The following is a 13,961-nucleotide window of genomic DNA, read 5'->3' on the forward strand; positions in this document are numbered from 1 at the left end:
GAGGAAAGGGAAAAATTAAAAGCAAGAAGGAAAATTTATGTCACGTTCATTACCTGTTAAATGTTAAGGAGCATTATCCTGCATGAATAAATTATTTCATACCAGCCCAACTCCAGCTGCAGGCAACCAGTATGCTCTTGCTGATAAAAACCATCCTGAGTCACACAGAAGACAATCATAAAAAGTCCCTCTTAAACAGAATAGTTTACAGGAAGTTGAAGGCAATTGGTGGAACAAGCAAGTGTTTCTCTGAGCACCACAGAACACATTTAAGAAAATGAGCAAACTATTTCAACTTGCAAAGATAGAGGACAGCCCCAGATCAGACATAACTTCAAATCTGAGAATGGTACCCAACACAAACATCTAGTCATAGCCACCATTCCATAATAAATCAAGGCAAAAATCACCCAGCTCTATTTCCTTTTTGTTTTACCCTTGGCTTCCAGCTATCTAGACACTTCCAGGCTCACCCTGAATGATTTGTAGATGATTTCAAAATACACCCTACTCCTGTGTAAGGGAACAGAAAATGTAACTGACACAAAAGTGTGCACTGGAGTATAAATATTTTCACAGTCTGCTGGGAGTGGGGCATGAGAGGAGGCTTTTGTTTAATTCTCTGGCCTGCCTCGAGGTATGTATTTATCATAAGAAGTCAGGGAATGTTTATAATGTGGCTTCAGCACAACTACATAGGCTTTCCAAGGGCTGCTATCAGCTAACCCTGGTCAATGCATTTACTTATTACTTTGTAAGTACACGTGTGGAACACTTACTACACTCTGATTAGGAATTTTTTAATCTAGGTATTGATATGCATATTATATTACAAGATATGCAACTATAAATGCAAAATGAAATAATTCAATGTGTGTAGTTCCAATTGTAAGTGTTGACATTTAAATAGAAGAGCAGATGTCCTTTCAAATTACAAAGATTTTTGAAGGGTAAAACAGATATTCTTAATTTTTATTACCCATTATTTCAGGGCTCAGAGAGTCATCTCAATTTCCTTTTATTGTAAAAGGACAAAGAGTAAAGAGGCATTCAAGGTGACAGCACAGGTGAGTGCAAGGAAAGATTTTAGTCTTCATATACATAACTTCCCTAGAAACTATCAGATATGTAACTACCTATGCTCCAAATATCTACTTGTTATACAATACAAAAAAAGACACTGACAGCATCTATACTTTGGCCAATGCTTAAGAACTATCTTTTCCTTCTAATTGGTTAAGTAACACATGGTGTATGTAATACAATGGCACATTTACATTTATGCCTGGTTCAAAAGTAATCAAGGGAATTTCTATACTTTACTCATTCCCTCCCACAGCAGCCCATTTTCTTGCTTGTTCAGTAAAATATACTTAGTATATCCCACTCTGGTGTTATCCAAATCATCAGGCCCTAGATACTCCTTTCTTCCCAACATCTTGTCAAGAAAGATACAGAAGGCAGATGAAATAGTTGTAAGACCTAAGTAGAGTTAATCAGCTATCTGGAAACCAAGATGTTGCTTACAAAATAAAATTCTCTCTAGTGAAGAAAAATGCTCTTAAATGTCTTGATAAAGATTTCTGTAGGTTGAAATTGATTCCCCAAATATGAGACTAATTTCCTTATAAACCAATGTATTTGCTTCATTTCATTATCTCTAATGGCCAAAGTCTAAGTGAAGAAAAGCAGCTACTCTTTTTCACATGGCACCAGTAATAAAATGGGTAAAGTTAGCCAAATCGGATATGTCAACTTTGGACCCCCCAATCTGACTCTGAGACAGAGATGGAACCACATTTTCAAAAACCTCAAGCACACACGTGGAAACTAATCAAAAATGCAGTTAACCACTATTTGGCAAAGCCCACCAAATCATTCTCAAAATTCAGAGTCCACTACAAGATTCATTCAGATCGTTTAAAATCTTTCTAAGTCATTCCTTCATCTGTGAATTTTGAGTCCTACCTTGATGGAGTCTCTGTCTATAGGCAAAACAGCAGCAACACAAGCAAAGTGGTGGGAAGAAGGAGAAAAGAAAATTACTAGGTTAGTTTATACAAAATCATACATTTATCAAACCTGATCTCTGATTAATAATAAATTACACAGATGCCAACCTTGCAATAAGGTTAATTATTAATACTTCTCAGCCAGATTCACAAAACACCAATCTATTGGACACAATTTCACAAGGACCAACACTAGACATTCTTGTTGCTGTTCCTTATCAACTTTTCTACTTATAAAAGTGTTTACAATCATGCATCAGCTCTTGACTATAGCATTAAGATAACTAGATGACAAATATTACAGTGTTTCCAACATCAGAGATGGGAAATTTATGCTTGTGTGATAAAAATCATTTATCTAAGATTATAATTCTTAGTAATGACACTGAAATAGGAGTTGATGTGAGCTTTTAATTATGAACCACACCCTTCAAACCAATGAACTGCTCATACGCCAAGTAAATTCCTACAAAGGAATGCTGGGAGAGGCTTTTTTCTTTGCTTTCCTGTCATTAACTAATAAAAATAATTATTAGGCACAGTGCAGACATACACAGTCGAATCAGAATGTCTCTATACCTTCATCCATCTTAGTGGAGGGAAGGAAGCACAACTGGCCTTTAAATCAATTAACTGCATAAATAATTGAGTCATTCTTATCAGAAGAAATTAGTTAATTTCATGCTTCTAAACAGACTGGGTGAAATGTAGTTAAGCCAACAGATTTCATTAATTTGGGCTGTACCTTTTCAATTACTAGGACTGCTGATATTATTTTCTACCATGAGATTTTTACCCCCCCATATAGCCCCATATAGATAGGCTCATCTGACTTATAAACTATAAGTGCTTCAGACAAATAACAAGTGAGCCTCTATCAGTAAGTCTGCTGCCCCAAAATAAATTCAGTCAAAATCAACTATCAATGCAACACATTATTTCAAACACTGCACTGTGGGATTTCACTACTGATTTTGACTTGGGGAACACAGGGAGGGATCAGAGGGATTAACCAGGTAACAGTCCCCTTGCCTTTGGGGAGGGCATGTACTCTTGCCAACCACCAGGGTATCACTTGGCAAATGACTGCTCCAAATAATTAATTTACCTGCCAGCAGAAATTCTGTTTAGTCACTGGCAAAATCAAATTCAGAGCAGAATTGACAATGGTATCCAATACCTACTCTTTGCAGCAGGAAGGTAATCTCAGACACTGACAGCCCAAGAGGATTGCTCACCTCTTTGGTGATCGTTTTCATGGTGCTTCTTCTCATCTTTAATTGGAAGGTGAGATTGGCCTCCCAGGGCACTAGAGAGGGCTAGTAGCCCAGCACTGCTGCCGATGGGTGGAATAGCAGGTGGCTGAAGCCCTGAAGGGTGTGGAGTCAGAGGCACTGGCAGACCATGTCCATGTGATAAATGCTGAGCCTGGAGTTGTTGCTGCTGTGAAAAATTAGACACAGATATTGAATTTGTCCCCCAGTATCTACCCCTACTCCAACAAAATGAGATTGGAGGTGCAAATAAACAAACAAACAAAAAAAAAAAACACAGTACCCATTAAGGAATGATTTATCTCTAACAGATATTTTTAAAAGGAAGAAGGAAAAGAGGTACAGATTTGATAAATGCTACCTTTCTTACTTAGATTTTTGGGTTTTGCACATATACTGTAAATAATTTTTAAACACTGAAATTCTCTAAGTAATTTTTAAAAGCTTAAATGCAAATAGCTTTCTTTAACCAAGAGTCTTTATTTTGTTCCCCCCAAAATAAAAATAAAGCCTTGCTATCATATATTTCTAGAAAAACATACACATGAACAACTGTTAAAGCAGTTATATTGAACAAAAAAAGCTGAAAATTGAGAAAATTAGTGTTAAACAGTTCTCCCAGAACCGCTGCACAGCATGCAGTGAGAGTTAATTTGAAAGAGAAAACCTGAATTAACAACCCAGAAAAGGAAACTGGTTGCAGCCACCGTTTTTAAGCCCTTTAAGTGTCCTCAGCGGTACTTGAGCAAATTACTAAAGAAAATCTAATGTAGCAAGGCTTGGGTCCTCCTGTAGGCTTGCTCAATAATGCTGAAATAATTGGGCACTCTGTGCACGTTTAGTGATGCTCGAATGAAAAGCTAGAGGCCTGCCCTTGTACTCTTCTCTAGCGGCCGACTCTGTGTTGTGACAGGTTTATTTGAGTGGGACTGTGATGCATGCACCAGTAACTGCGCTGACAAGAGTTTAAAGTCATTTTTACCAGCATACTGGCAACACACAGAGAAAGCCCTCAAGAGGCTGGAATGGGAGTGCTTGACCTCAGCCGAGGCTGCATCAAGCTCAGCTACAGGAACCACTGTGGGCAGCCCTGTTGCCTCTTCTGAGTGCAAAGCAGGGAGGAGGAAAAGAGGGAGGATGCTAAGTTAAATATATCCCTCAATAGGAATCCCTTCAACTCAAAGCCCTATTGAACAATACTCTCCCAAAAGAAATGTTGGCTAATTCAAGACTAACTTTTATAGTGATTAAATTTTAATTACTGTCTTTAAATAAGCCACGTTCACATCTAAACTATGATAGCCAAAGAATCCCTTCTATAATTTTCTTTCCAAGCAAGATGCCATCAAATAGCATTAAAAATTAAATTATTCCAGTCCGAAAGATCTTGACATACTTTTTAAAAATACTTCAAATAAAAAAGTGAGCATCCTTTCACCTCTCCAAATTACTTTTATTTTCTTCCTTTTCCTCAGGTCTTCCTGTGTTTGAAAAATATTAATTAGTACTTTCTTCCTATTGACCTGCACCTATTTGCTAGCTACACATACTTAAAATATGGTCAATGAAATAAAGTAGGAACACTATGAAATTAAGTTTACACACATGAAATGGAAAAGGGGGGCAGTATGTATACACTCTACCAACCAAGTTCTACCCTCAAAGTTCTGCCAAAGACTTTCCTAACAGGATATTTCAAAGTAATAGAGTTCTCCATTTGGACGTATAAAATCACATTCACAATTCTTTACATATTATTTGTGACCACAAAGTGTAAGCACACAATTATATTTTCCAAATACATAGAAAATAACATCTGTAAAGAAAACATAGGGACTTTAGGCAAATATACAGTTGCTTACTTCAAAACCTTATTCAACTGAAATAGCCAGAAAATCACACCAATTCTCTTCCCCCTCTAAATTCCCCTAACAGTTCACATATACAGTTTGGGTACAAAGTTTCTTTCAGTCTTTGGAGTGCAATTAACAAGCATTCTGAAGAACCCACATACACAACTAGGTCTCTCTTACTTCAGTTCCCAAACTCTAAGCTCTGGGAGAGCTCACATGAACACTCACACATTATATGATCGATTTTAAAGTATGTCTATTTCATTACATATTAAACCAACAAACGCAAAATCTCTGTCCAAACCAGTAACACCTGTAATGATTCACTTTGATTATCCTTCTCTCACAGGATAAAAAAGTAAGCACTAACTGTATTTTTTCCAATAATTCCAAATCTTTTCAAAGGCAGAATATATGCCCATCCCCATTTGTCTATTGCACAAGACATTTATGGTAGACTCCTTGGAGTCCTCACCTCATCCTACTCTATATCAAAAACAACTCTAAAATGACCTCTTCCTCTTCATGCTTGTCTTAGAGAAAGCAGGCTCCTCTTTGCTCTAAGTTGGCCCCTCTCCACCTGCACAAGCTGTTACTGTCTTTTCTCTCCCTTAATTTTCCAGTGCTGTCTCTTGTTGTCAGGTGTCTGTCACTAACCGCGTCCTGCTTGAAACCTTAATTCCAGAGTCCTTAACATTTTGTTTATGATGAACTATCCATGTGAAGTCAAAAGAATTTGAAATAGCGCTTTACAGGTGGGGAGAAAAAAATCTCACTGTACTTTAATAACTTTCTGTGTTCTCCACGGCACCTCACACAGTACCTTACATGCTGCTAGCAGTTCATAAACATTTGTTAAGTTTAATTAAAATAACCTTTCTTTGCCCACTTCAGCTACTGCCTATATAGATGTTCCTGTCTTTAAAGAGGCAAACCTTCTTAAGAATTCACGTTAATCTGCTGCTCCACTTCCCATCACTCTCCCACCCCAATGCACACACATGCTCCTCACACCCTGTCGTCTGCACTCCAGACCCATTTTCCTCATAAAACCAGGGACCACTGAGACAGAGGGACTCAAGCTCTCACAGTTTTCTTTTTTTTTTTTTTTCTTTTTGACAGGCAGAGTGGACAGTGAGAGAGAGAGAGACAGAGAGAAAGGTCTTCCTTTTCCATTGGTTCACCCTCCAATGGCTGCAGCGGCCGGCACGCTGCGGCCGGCGCACCACGCTGATCCGAAGGCAGGAGCCAGGTGCTTCTCCTGGTCTCCCATGGGGTGCAGGACCCAAGGACCTGGGCCATCCTCCACTGCACTCCTGGGCCACAGCAGAGAGCTGGCCTGGAAAAGGAGCAACTGGGACAGAATCCGGCGCCTCGACCGGGACTAGAACCCGGTGTGCCGGCGCCGCAAGGCGTAGGATTAGCCTAGTGAGCTGCGGCGCCGGCAGTTTTCTTTTTTCTGACCCATTTGCAGCCACAGACAGCACATCCTCTTTGCTTAAACTCTCCTCCAGTGCTTCATGAACACTGAAGCGACCACCAGGGTTGGCCTTGCTGTGCCTCTCTGCCTACTCCTGTTCTATTTCCTTCATGGCCTTTGCTCTTTCTGCTCCTTTACTCTGGCTTTACCCACATCTATGCAAACCACTCCCACAACTCTGGATCCCAAGCTCCTTAATCCCTCCTAGCCTAACTTCTAGGCAGACAAGTCCACGTGGCAGTCCAGCATCACCTGAAAAGGAAACTGTCTGACACAAACCCATAAACAACTTCCACTGGCTCAAGCTATCAATCACCATCAACTTGTTTTTCTTCCATGCTGCTAAATTCATCCCATCAAGTCCTATCAATTCTGTGACCATATTAGCTAAATTCTTACCACTGAAACACTGATGACTGCAAGTCTCCAGTAGCTCATTTCAGTTCTAAAGAGCATTTAAGCATCACTACTGCCAGTTATTTCCACTAAATTCATGTCATTCCATGACTTTCAGGACAAGCCCCGCATTAGTTTATCTAAAATGTACACATCCATTTCGGCTCAGCTCAGGTTTTACCTGCTCCCTTAAGGTGTCTATGAAAATCCCACGTATCTACTACTTTCAAAGGACACCCTATGTCATTCATTGGCTATGTGCCTCATGAAAGTACTGTTAATCACTTTTTTCTGGGTAAGAAGACCCTGACTAGCCAGAGACTATCAGATTCTGAAGAAGAGAGACTCAGTTTCCCACATATACTATGGACTTAATAAACAAGAATAATCTGAAATTGTTGATAATAAAGGCTTTTTTTTCATACATTTTTATATACATACATACATCTATATATTGCCATAATACCTTTAATTAGAGCTGTTTCTTTTGAATTTTGCAATCCCTTGATATTCCTTGTACATAATAGGAACTCAAGTAGGTAAACTAATGTCAGTACCAATTTTATAAATTGGTGAGTTTTGGTTCTATTTTCTTGCATCTATCTCCATCTTCAGAATTTCAAGTGAAACCAGAAGAATTGACAAAGTCAGCTGCTTGTACTGTAACTGTTCATTTAAGTACTTTTAAAATAAGCAAATATTAAAAATGAACAGGTCTGATATTCAAGTGATTAAGCTTTGCACTTATTGTTACATTCTGTTTTTAAATTTTACTATAAATTATGAATGGGCTCAAATATATCCACTACAGAGCTTTCCCTAACTAATGGAACTCAAACTATTTAGTCATATGTCTACTTATTTAAGCCTTCTAATAAATTAAGTTTCTGCTACTAGATAGAGAGGTCTCCCATACTCTGGCTTCAACAAACAGTGACATCCTATGCAATCAAAGAATTATATCAAAACTAAAAAACTAACATCAGTACATTAATAGTGAAACTGTGGACTTCATTAAGATTTCCCTAGTTGTTCCACTAACATCATTCTTCTGTCATTGAGTTGAAACCAGAAACCACATAACATTAAGAGATTTAATTTTTCATTTGCTACAATAAAATCCTTTCCAAGATCTTATGAATGGAAACAATCAAATCACACACACATTAGTTAGTAGTATTTTAGAAGAGAAAACAAAATGAGAAGGACCTACCATGAACATATGTCAAAAGTCATCCAGTGTACACACAAAATATCAAACCAGAAAAGTATACTCAGTAGGGTGTCCTGTTCAAAGGAACCATTTTTACCAAGTGTTTTTACAATATAAAAAAGACAGAATGAGATTAGGTTAACAAAAGGTTTGTCATAATAATATAAGACAGACTTTGAAATAATACAGAGAGGGTTAGATGGTGGAATAGGGAAGGAAACTTACTGTTCTAGTCTAGGGGAAGATAGTTAAAAAAAAAAAAGTGAAGAGAGTCTAGTCTCAGGGAATCAGTTAGAAAATGGCAAGGGAAACTCCACGCAAATTAGAGGGACACTGTGGACCTACGTGGAGGGTGTGGACACGCACAACTCAGGACTCCAGCAGCCAAGTGGAGAGTGAGGTGAGACCAGACTGCAGTAGCCCAAGCCACTGGTGATATAGCTAAAGGAACAGCCTGGTCTGACGATGGCTTGGAGCACTCTGGAACAAAGTGTACTTACTTGCCAACCCAGAGGGGAAAAAAAGTGGGCACATTTCTTCCCCCTAGCTGGGAGAATTGACAGTGGGCTGGGAGCTCATGACTGTGGGAGCTTTGTGTGCCAGGACTGTGAAAGCGCTGTGGTTGCGTGGGAGGGCATAGGGTATGGCTGGAATGTTGGGCAATCACTGTGGGTGGCTCTATATGCTCCAGGCTCTGTGACTCCCTGGTGAGGGTCATTGCTGCAGGATCGATGTTCACACCAAGGACTGCACAGATCTTTGTGGGGTTCCTGTGGCAGTGCTAATAAAAACTGAACCCACGCATGGGTCTCCTTTGTGGAGAGAAGGTGAGTGTGAGACTACACCAACAGAGCTAAACAAACATCACATCTGATTAAAAAGAAAAAAGAGATTTATCACACCCAACCTGGGTGTCACCTTAGACACTCCCCTCACCCTGAAGCACTGAACAGAGCTCCCTGACCATACACAGCACACACCTCTGGGTATTCACTGAAAGAGTGGACACTCCACTAAGCCACAGAGGTATAGGTCAAAGATAAAAGCTATCACAGGGAGGAAAAAAAAAGTATCACCACAAATGCCTATTAAAAAATATAACAATTCAAGCCACAAGAATAAGGAATACAACATGACACCCCCAAAAGAACACAACACTTACACAATACTAGAATGTGAAGATGAAGAGACTGAAGAAATGCCAGAAACAGAATTCAAAAAATTGATCATAAGATTACTTAGAAGTAATGAGAAGCAAATTCATGAACTAAAGAATTCCCTACATGACATGAATGAAGACTTTTCTGAAAAATGAAATTTTAAAGAGAAACCAAAATGAAATAATAAAAATGAAGGATTTGACAGAATAAAAAAAAATACAATGGAAAGCCTTAACAACAAAATTGGTGAGGCAGAAGAAAGAATATCTGAGTTAGAAGACAAATTTTACAGTCGGGTCAAAAAAAAAGAGGAGAAGAATTAAGAAAACTAAAAACCAGTGTTGGAGATTTATGGGATACTATCAAATGACCCATTAAATGGGTCTTAGAGGAGTTCCTGAAGGCGTGGAAAGAGAGAATGAATTATAAAGCCTTTTTAGTGAAATAACTACAGAAAACTTCACTAATTTGGAGAAAGAAAGGGACATCCAAATACAGAAAGCACATAGAACTCCTAACAGACATGGCAAGAAAAGATTCTCACCATGACACATTGCCTAGTCAAACTCTCCACAATAAAACATAAAGAAAGGATTCTAAAAGGTGCACAAGAGAAACACCAGATTACTTTCAGAGGATCATCCATTAGACTCACAGCAGATTTCCCATCAGAAACCTTACAGGCTAGGAAAGAATGGTGACATATATTCTAATTCTGAAGAGAAAAAAAATTGTTGACCCAGAATACTGTACCTCACAAAGGTATCATTTATGAATGAAGGTGAAATAAAGACCTACCATAGCAAACAGAAATTGAAAGAATCTGTCACCATTCATCCAGCCTTACAAGATACTTAAGGATGTACTACACAAAGAAACACAGAAACCAAGAAACATGATTAGCAGTATGAAAGAAAAGTGAAGGCATAAAATCTCCCAGTAAAAGTACAAAAGAAATCCAAACTAAGTAGGAATATTTATAGAAAAATGGCAGGGAAAAGTTGTTACTTATCAATAGTCAATTTGAAAATAAATGACCTTAACTCTCCAGTTAAAAAATACAGACTGGCTGAATGGATTAAAAAGCAAAACCCACCTATTTACTGCCTACAAGAAACACATCTTACCAATAAATATACATGCCAACTGAAAGTTAAAGGATGGATGAAGATATTCCAGGCTAATAGAAACCAAAAAAGAGCTGGTGTAGCCATCTTAATAGCACACAAAATAACTTTAACACAAAAATTGTTAAAAGGGACAAAGAAGGGCACCATGTAATGATTAAGAGATAATTCAATAGGAAGATGTGACTATTAAAAACATATACACACCTAATTAGAGGGCACCTGGCTATTCAAAAGAAATGTTGATGAATTTAAAGGGAGACACAGACTCCAATACAACAGTAATAGGGAGTTCAATACTCCACTTTAAGCAATGGACAGATCAACCAGACAGAAAATCAGTAAGAAGACAACATATTAAATTGACAGTAGAGACCAAATGGACTTAATGGATATCTACAGAACCTTTCACCCTACACTAGCAGAATACACATTCTTCTTACCACTGCATGGAATTTTCTCTAGGATAGACCACATGCTAGGCCATAAAGCAATTCTCAGAAAGTTAAAAAAAAAAAAAAAAAAAGAAATCATACCATGTATCTTCTCTAACAACAACAGAATAAAGCTGTAAATCAATAAGTCAAGAATTTCTAGAACATATGCAAACACATGGATCCTGAACAACATGCCTGTGAATGAACAATGAATCATAGAAGAAATCAAAAAAGAAATCAAAAAATTTCTGGCAATGAATGAAGACAAAAATATAACATATCAAAACTTACGGGATACAGCAAAAGCAGTGTTAAGAAGAAAGTTTATGGCAACTGGTGCCTACGTCAAGAAATTGGAAAGGCACCAAATAAATGAGGTATCAAAGCATCTAAAGTACCTAGAAAAACAACAGCAAATCAAACACAAAACTAGTAGACGAAACAGTTAAAATTACAGAAGAAAAAAACAAAATTGAAATCAGAAAAATACAAAAGATCAGTGAAATGAAGAGCTGGATTTTTGAAAAAATAAACATAATTGACACACAACTGCCCCAACTAACCAATAAATAAATAAATAAATAAGAGAAGACCCAAATTAATAAAATTAGAGATGAAAAAGGAAATGTTAACAATAGACACCCTAGAAGTAAAAAATTCATCAGAAATTACTACAAAGAGCTGTATGCCAGCAAAGTGAGAAACCTAGAAGAAATGGATTTCTGGAAACATACAGCCTACCTAAATTGAGGCATGAAGACATAAAAACCCAAACAGACCAAAAGGTAGAAATTGAATCAATAGTAAAGATCCTCCCAAGCAGAACTATGAAACAAGACCCCTACCTTAAACATCTTACACAAAAATCCACTCAAAATGGATCAAAGAGCTAAAGCTATGACCCAATACCACCAAATAATTAGAGAACATTAGGGAAACCGTACAAGACATTGACATAGGCAAAGACTTCTTGGAAAAGAACTCAGAGGCATAGGCAATCAAAGCCAACATTGACATGGGATTTCATCAAATTGAGAAGCTCATGCATCGCAAAAGAAAGACTGTGCAATGTGAAGAGGCAACTGGCAGAATGGGAGAAATTATCTGCGAACTATGCAACTGATAAAAGATTAATAACCAGATATATAGAGATCAAGAAACTCAACAACAACAAAACAAACAACCCACTTAAGAACTGGGCAAAGGACTTAAGCAGGCATTTTTCAAAAGAAGGAATTCAAATGGAAACAGACACTTACAAAATGCTCAGGATCAGAAGCCCTCAGGGAAATGCAAATCAAAACCACAATAAGGTTTCACCTCACCCCCTAGAATGTCTTCCATACAGAAATCAACAAACAACAAATGCTGGTGGGGAGCAAGGTACCCTAATCCACTGTTGGTGGGAATGTAAAAAGGTATAGTCACTGTGGAAGACAGTATGGAGATAACTCAGAAATCCGAATATAGACCTACAATATGACCCAGCCATCCACCTCTGGGAATTTATCCAAGGGAAATAAAATGACCATATGAAAGATTTATCTGTTCCCCCAGGTTTATTGTACCTCAATTCACAATAGCTAAGATATGGAATCAACCAAAATGCCCATCAACTGAAGACTGGATAAAGAAATTATGGGATATGTACAACTTGGAATACTACAAAGCAGTAACAAAAAAATGAAATTGTGTCATTTTCAATAAATGGATGAAACTGGAAAACATCATATGTAGTGAAATAAGCCAGTCTCCAAAGGACAAATATCCTATGTTCTTTCTGTTCTGTGTTAACCGATAGAGTACCTAAAAGGCAATCTATAGAAGTGAAATTAACACCTCAAGATGCAATGACTTTGAAAAGCCTGTGTCTTGACTACTGAAGAACATTTTTTTTTCATACAATTTGTTGGATTCTTTACTTTGTATAGAGTTAATCATTAAGGGTACACAGTTAATTGAAAACAGATCTCAGTTAAAAATAAGAATGGGAATAATGGAGGAGAAAGAGGGGTAGGAGTGTGGGTGGAAAGGTGGGTACTATGGGGGAAAACTCACTATATTCCTAAAGTTATATTTATGAAAAGCATGAAGTTTGTATTCTTTAAAGATTTATTTATTTGAAAGGCAGAGTTACAGAGAGGCAGAGGTGGGGATGGGGGTGGGGGAGAGGGAGGAAGAGAGAGAGAGAAAGAGAGAGAGGTCTTCCATCCAATGGTTCACTCCCTAGATGGCCACAAAATCTAGAGCTGCACTGATCCAAAGCCATGAGCCAGGATTGTCTTCTGGGTCTCCCATGGGGGTGTAGAAGCCCAAGGACTTGGTCCACCTTCTACTGCTTTCTCAGGCCATAGCAGAGAGCTGGATCATAAGTGGAGCAGCTTGGACTCAAACCGGTGGCCATATGGGATGCTAGCACTACAGGCAGTGACTTTACTCACTATGCCACAGTGCCAGCCCCCAAAGTTTGTATTCTTTAAATGAAAGGTTTCTGGGGGAAATATATTAAAGTTTAAAAATATTATTATTACCTTTAAATAAAAGCAGTAAGTAACCAATCACTGAACTGAATTTCACACTTTTCTCCTTAAAAAAAGGACCTTAAATTATCAAATGTCAAAGAATATTCAAGAATTCGGTTTTAAAAAAGAATTTCTCTACAATCTTCTTGTCAACAGAGGAAAACTCAAAAGTGGATCCCTGAAAAAGGAGTCAGTTTTCCCTGGATATTATCCAAGAAGCTGAAAAGTAGTAAAATCTAATGAGCTGTACTTCAACACCAAGAAAGTCCACTGTCCTCTCCCTGCTCCTCTGTGTAATTATAGAGCAAATTAACCTGCAAAGGTTTATTGCTTTATCCAAGAGTCACACTAAGAAACATAAAAGCTCTCACCTTCCTAACATAAAAAGAACAGAAATGTATATTAAGAGTACATAATTCAACACAAATGTGTTACTGAAACAATTTAAGATAAATTGCAAGCCAGCAGGTTAACATAATGTTAACTT

General features: G+C 37.8%; 1 protein-coding gene across 7 annotated transcripts in view; it reads right to left on the reverse strand.

Moving 5' to 3' along the window:
• Positions 1 to 13,961, reverse strand: part of TLE4 (TLE family member 4, transcriptional corepressor) — a 166,106-nt gene that overhangs the window by 74,388 nt on the left and 77,757 nt on the right. For 4 of the 7 annotated variants that reach the window (XM_070050442.1, XM_070050454.1, XM_070050470.1 and 1 more), the window contains 2 exons: positions 3,251 to 3,452; positions 1,969 to 1,985 (listed from right to left, as the gene is read on the reverse strand). In XM_070050442.1, the coding sequence (XP_069906543.1) occupies positions 1,969 to 1,985; positions 3,251 to 3,452 (219 nt within the window). Of the gene's footprint in view, positions 1 to 1,968; positions 1,986 to 3,250; positions 3,456 to 13,961 lie in introns of all 7 variants that reach the window. The other 3 variants (XM_070050438.1, XM_070050461.1, XM_070050447.1) reach the window with 1 other exon arrangement.

The sequence above is a fragment of the Oryctolagus cuniculus genome, chromosome 1 (genome assembly GCF_964237555.1).
Source record: "Oryctolagus cuniculus chromosome 1, mOryCun1.1, whole genome shotgun sequence".
Taxonomy (NCBI): Eukaryota; Metazoa; Chordata; class Mammalia; order Lagomorpha; family Leporidae; genus Oryctolagus; species Oryctolagus cuniculus.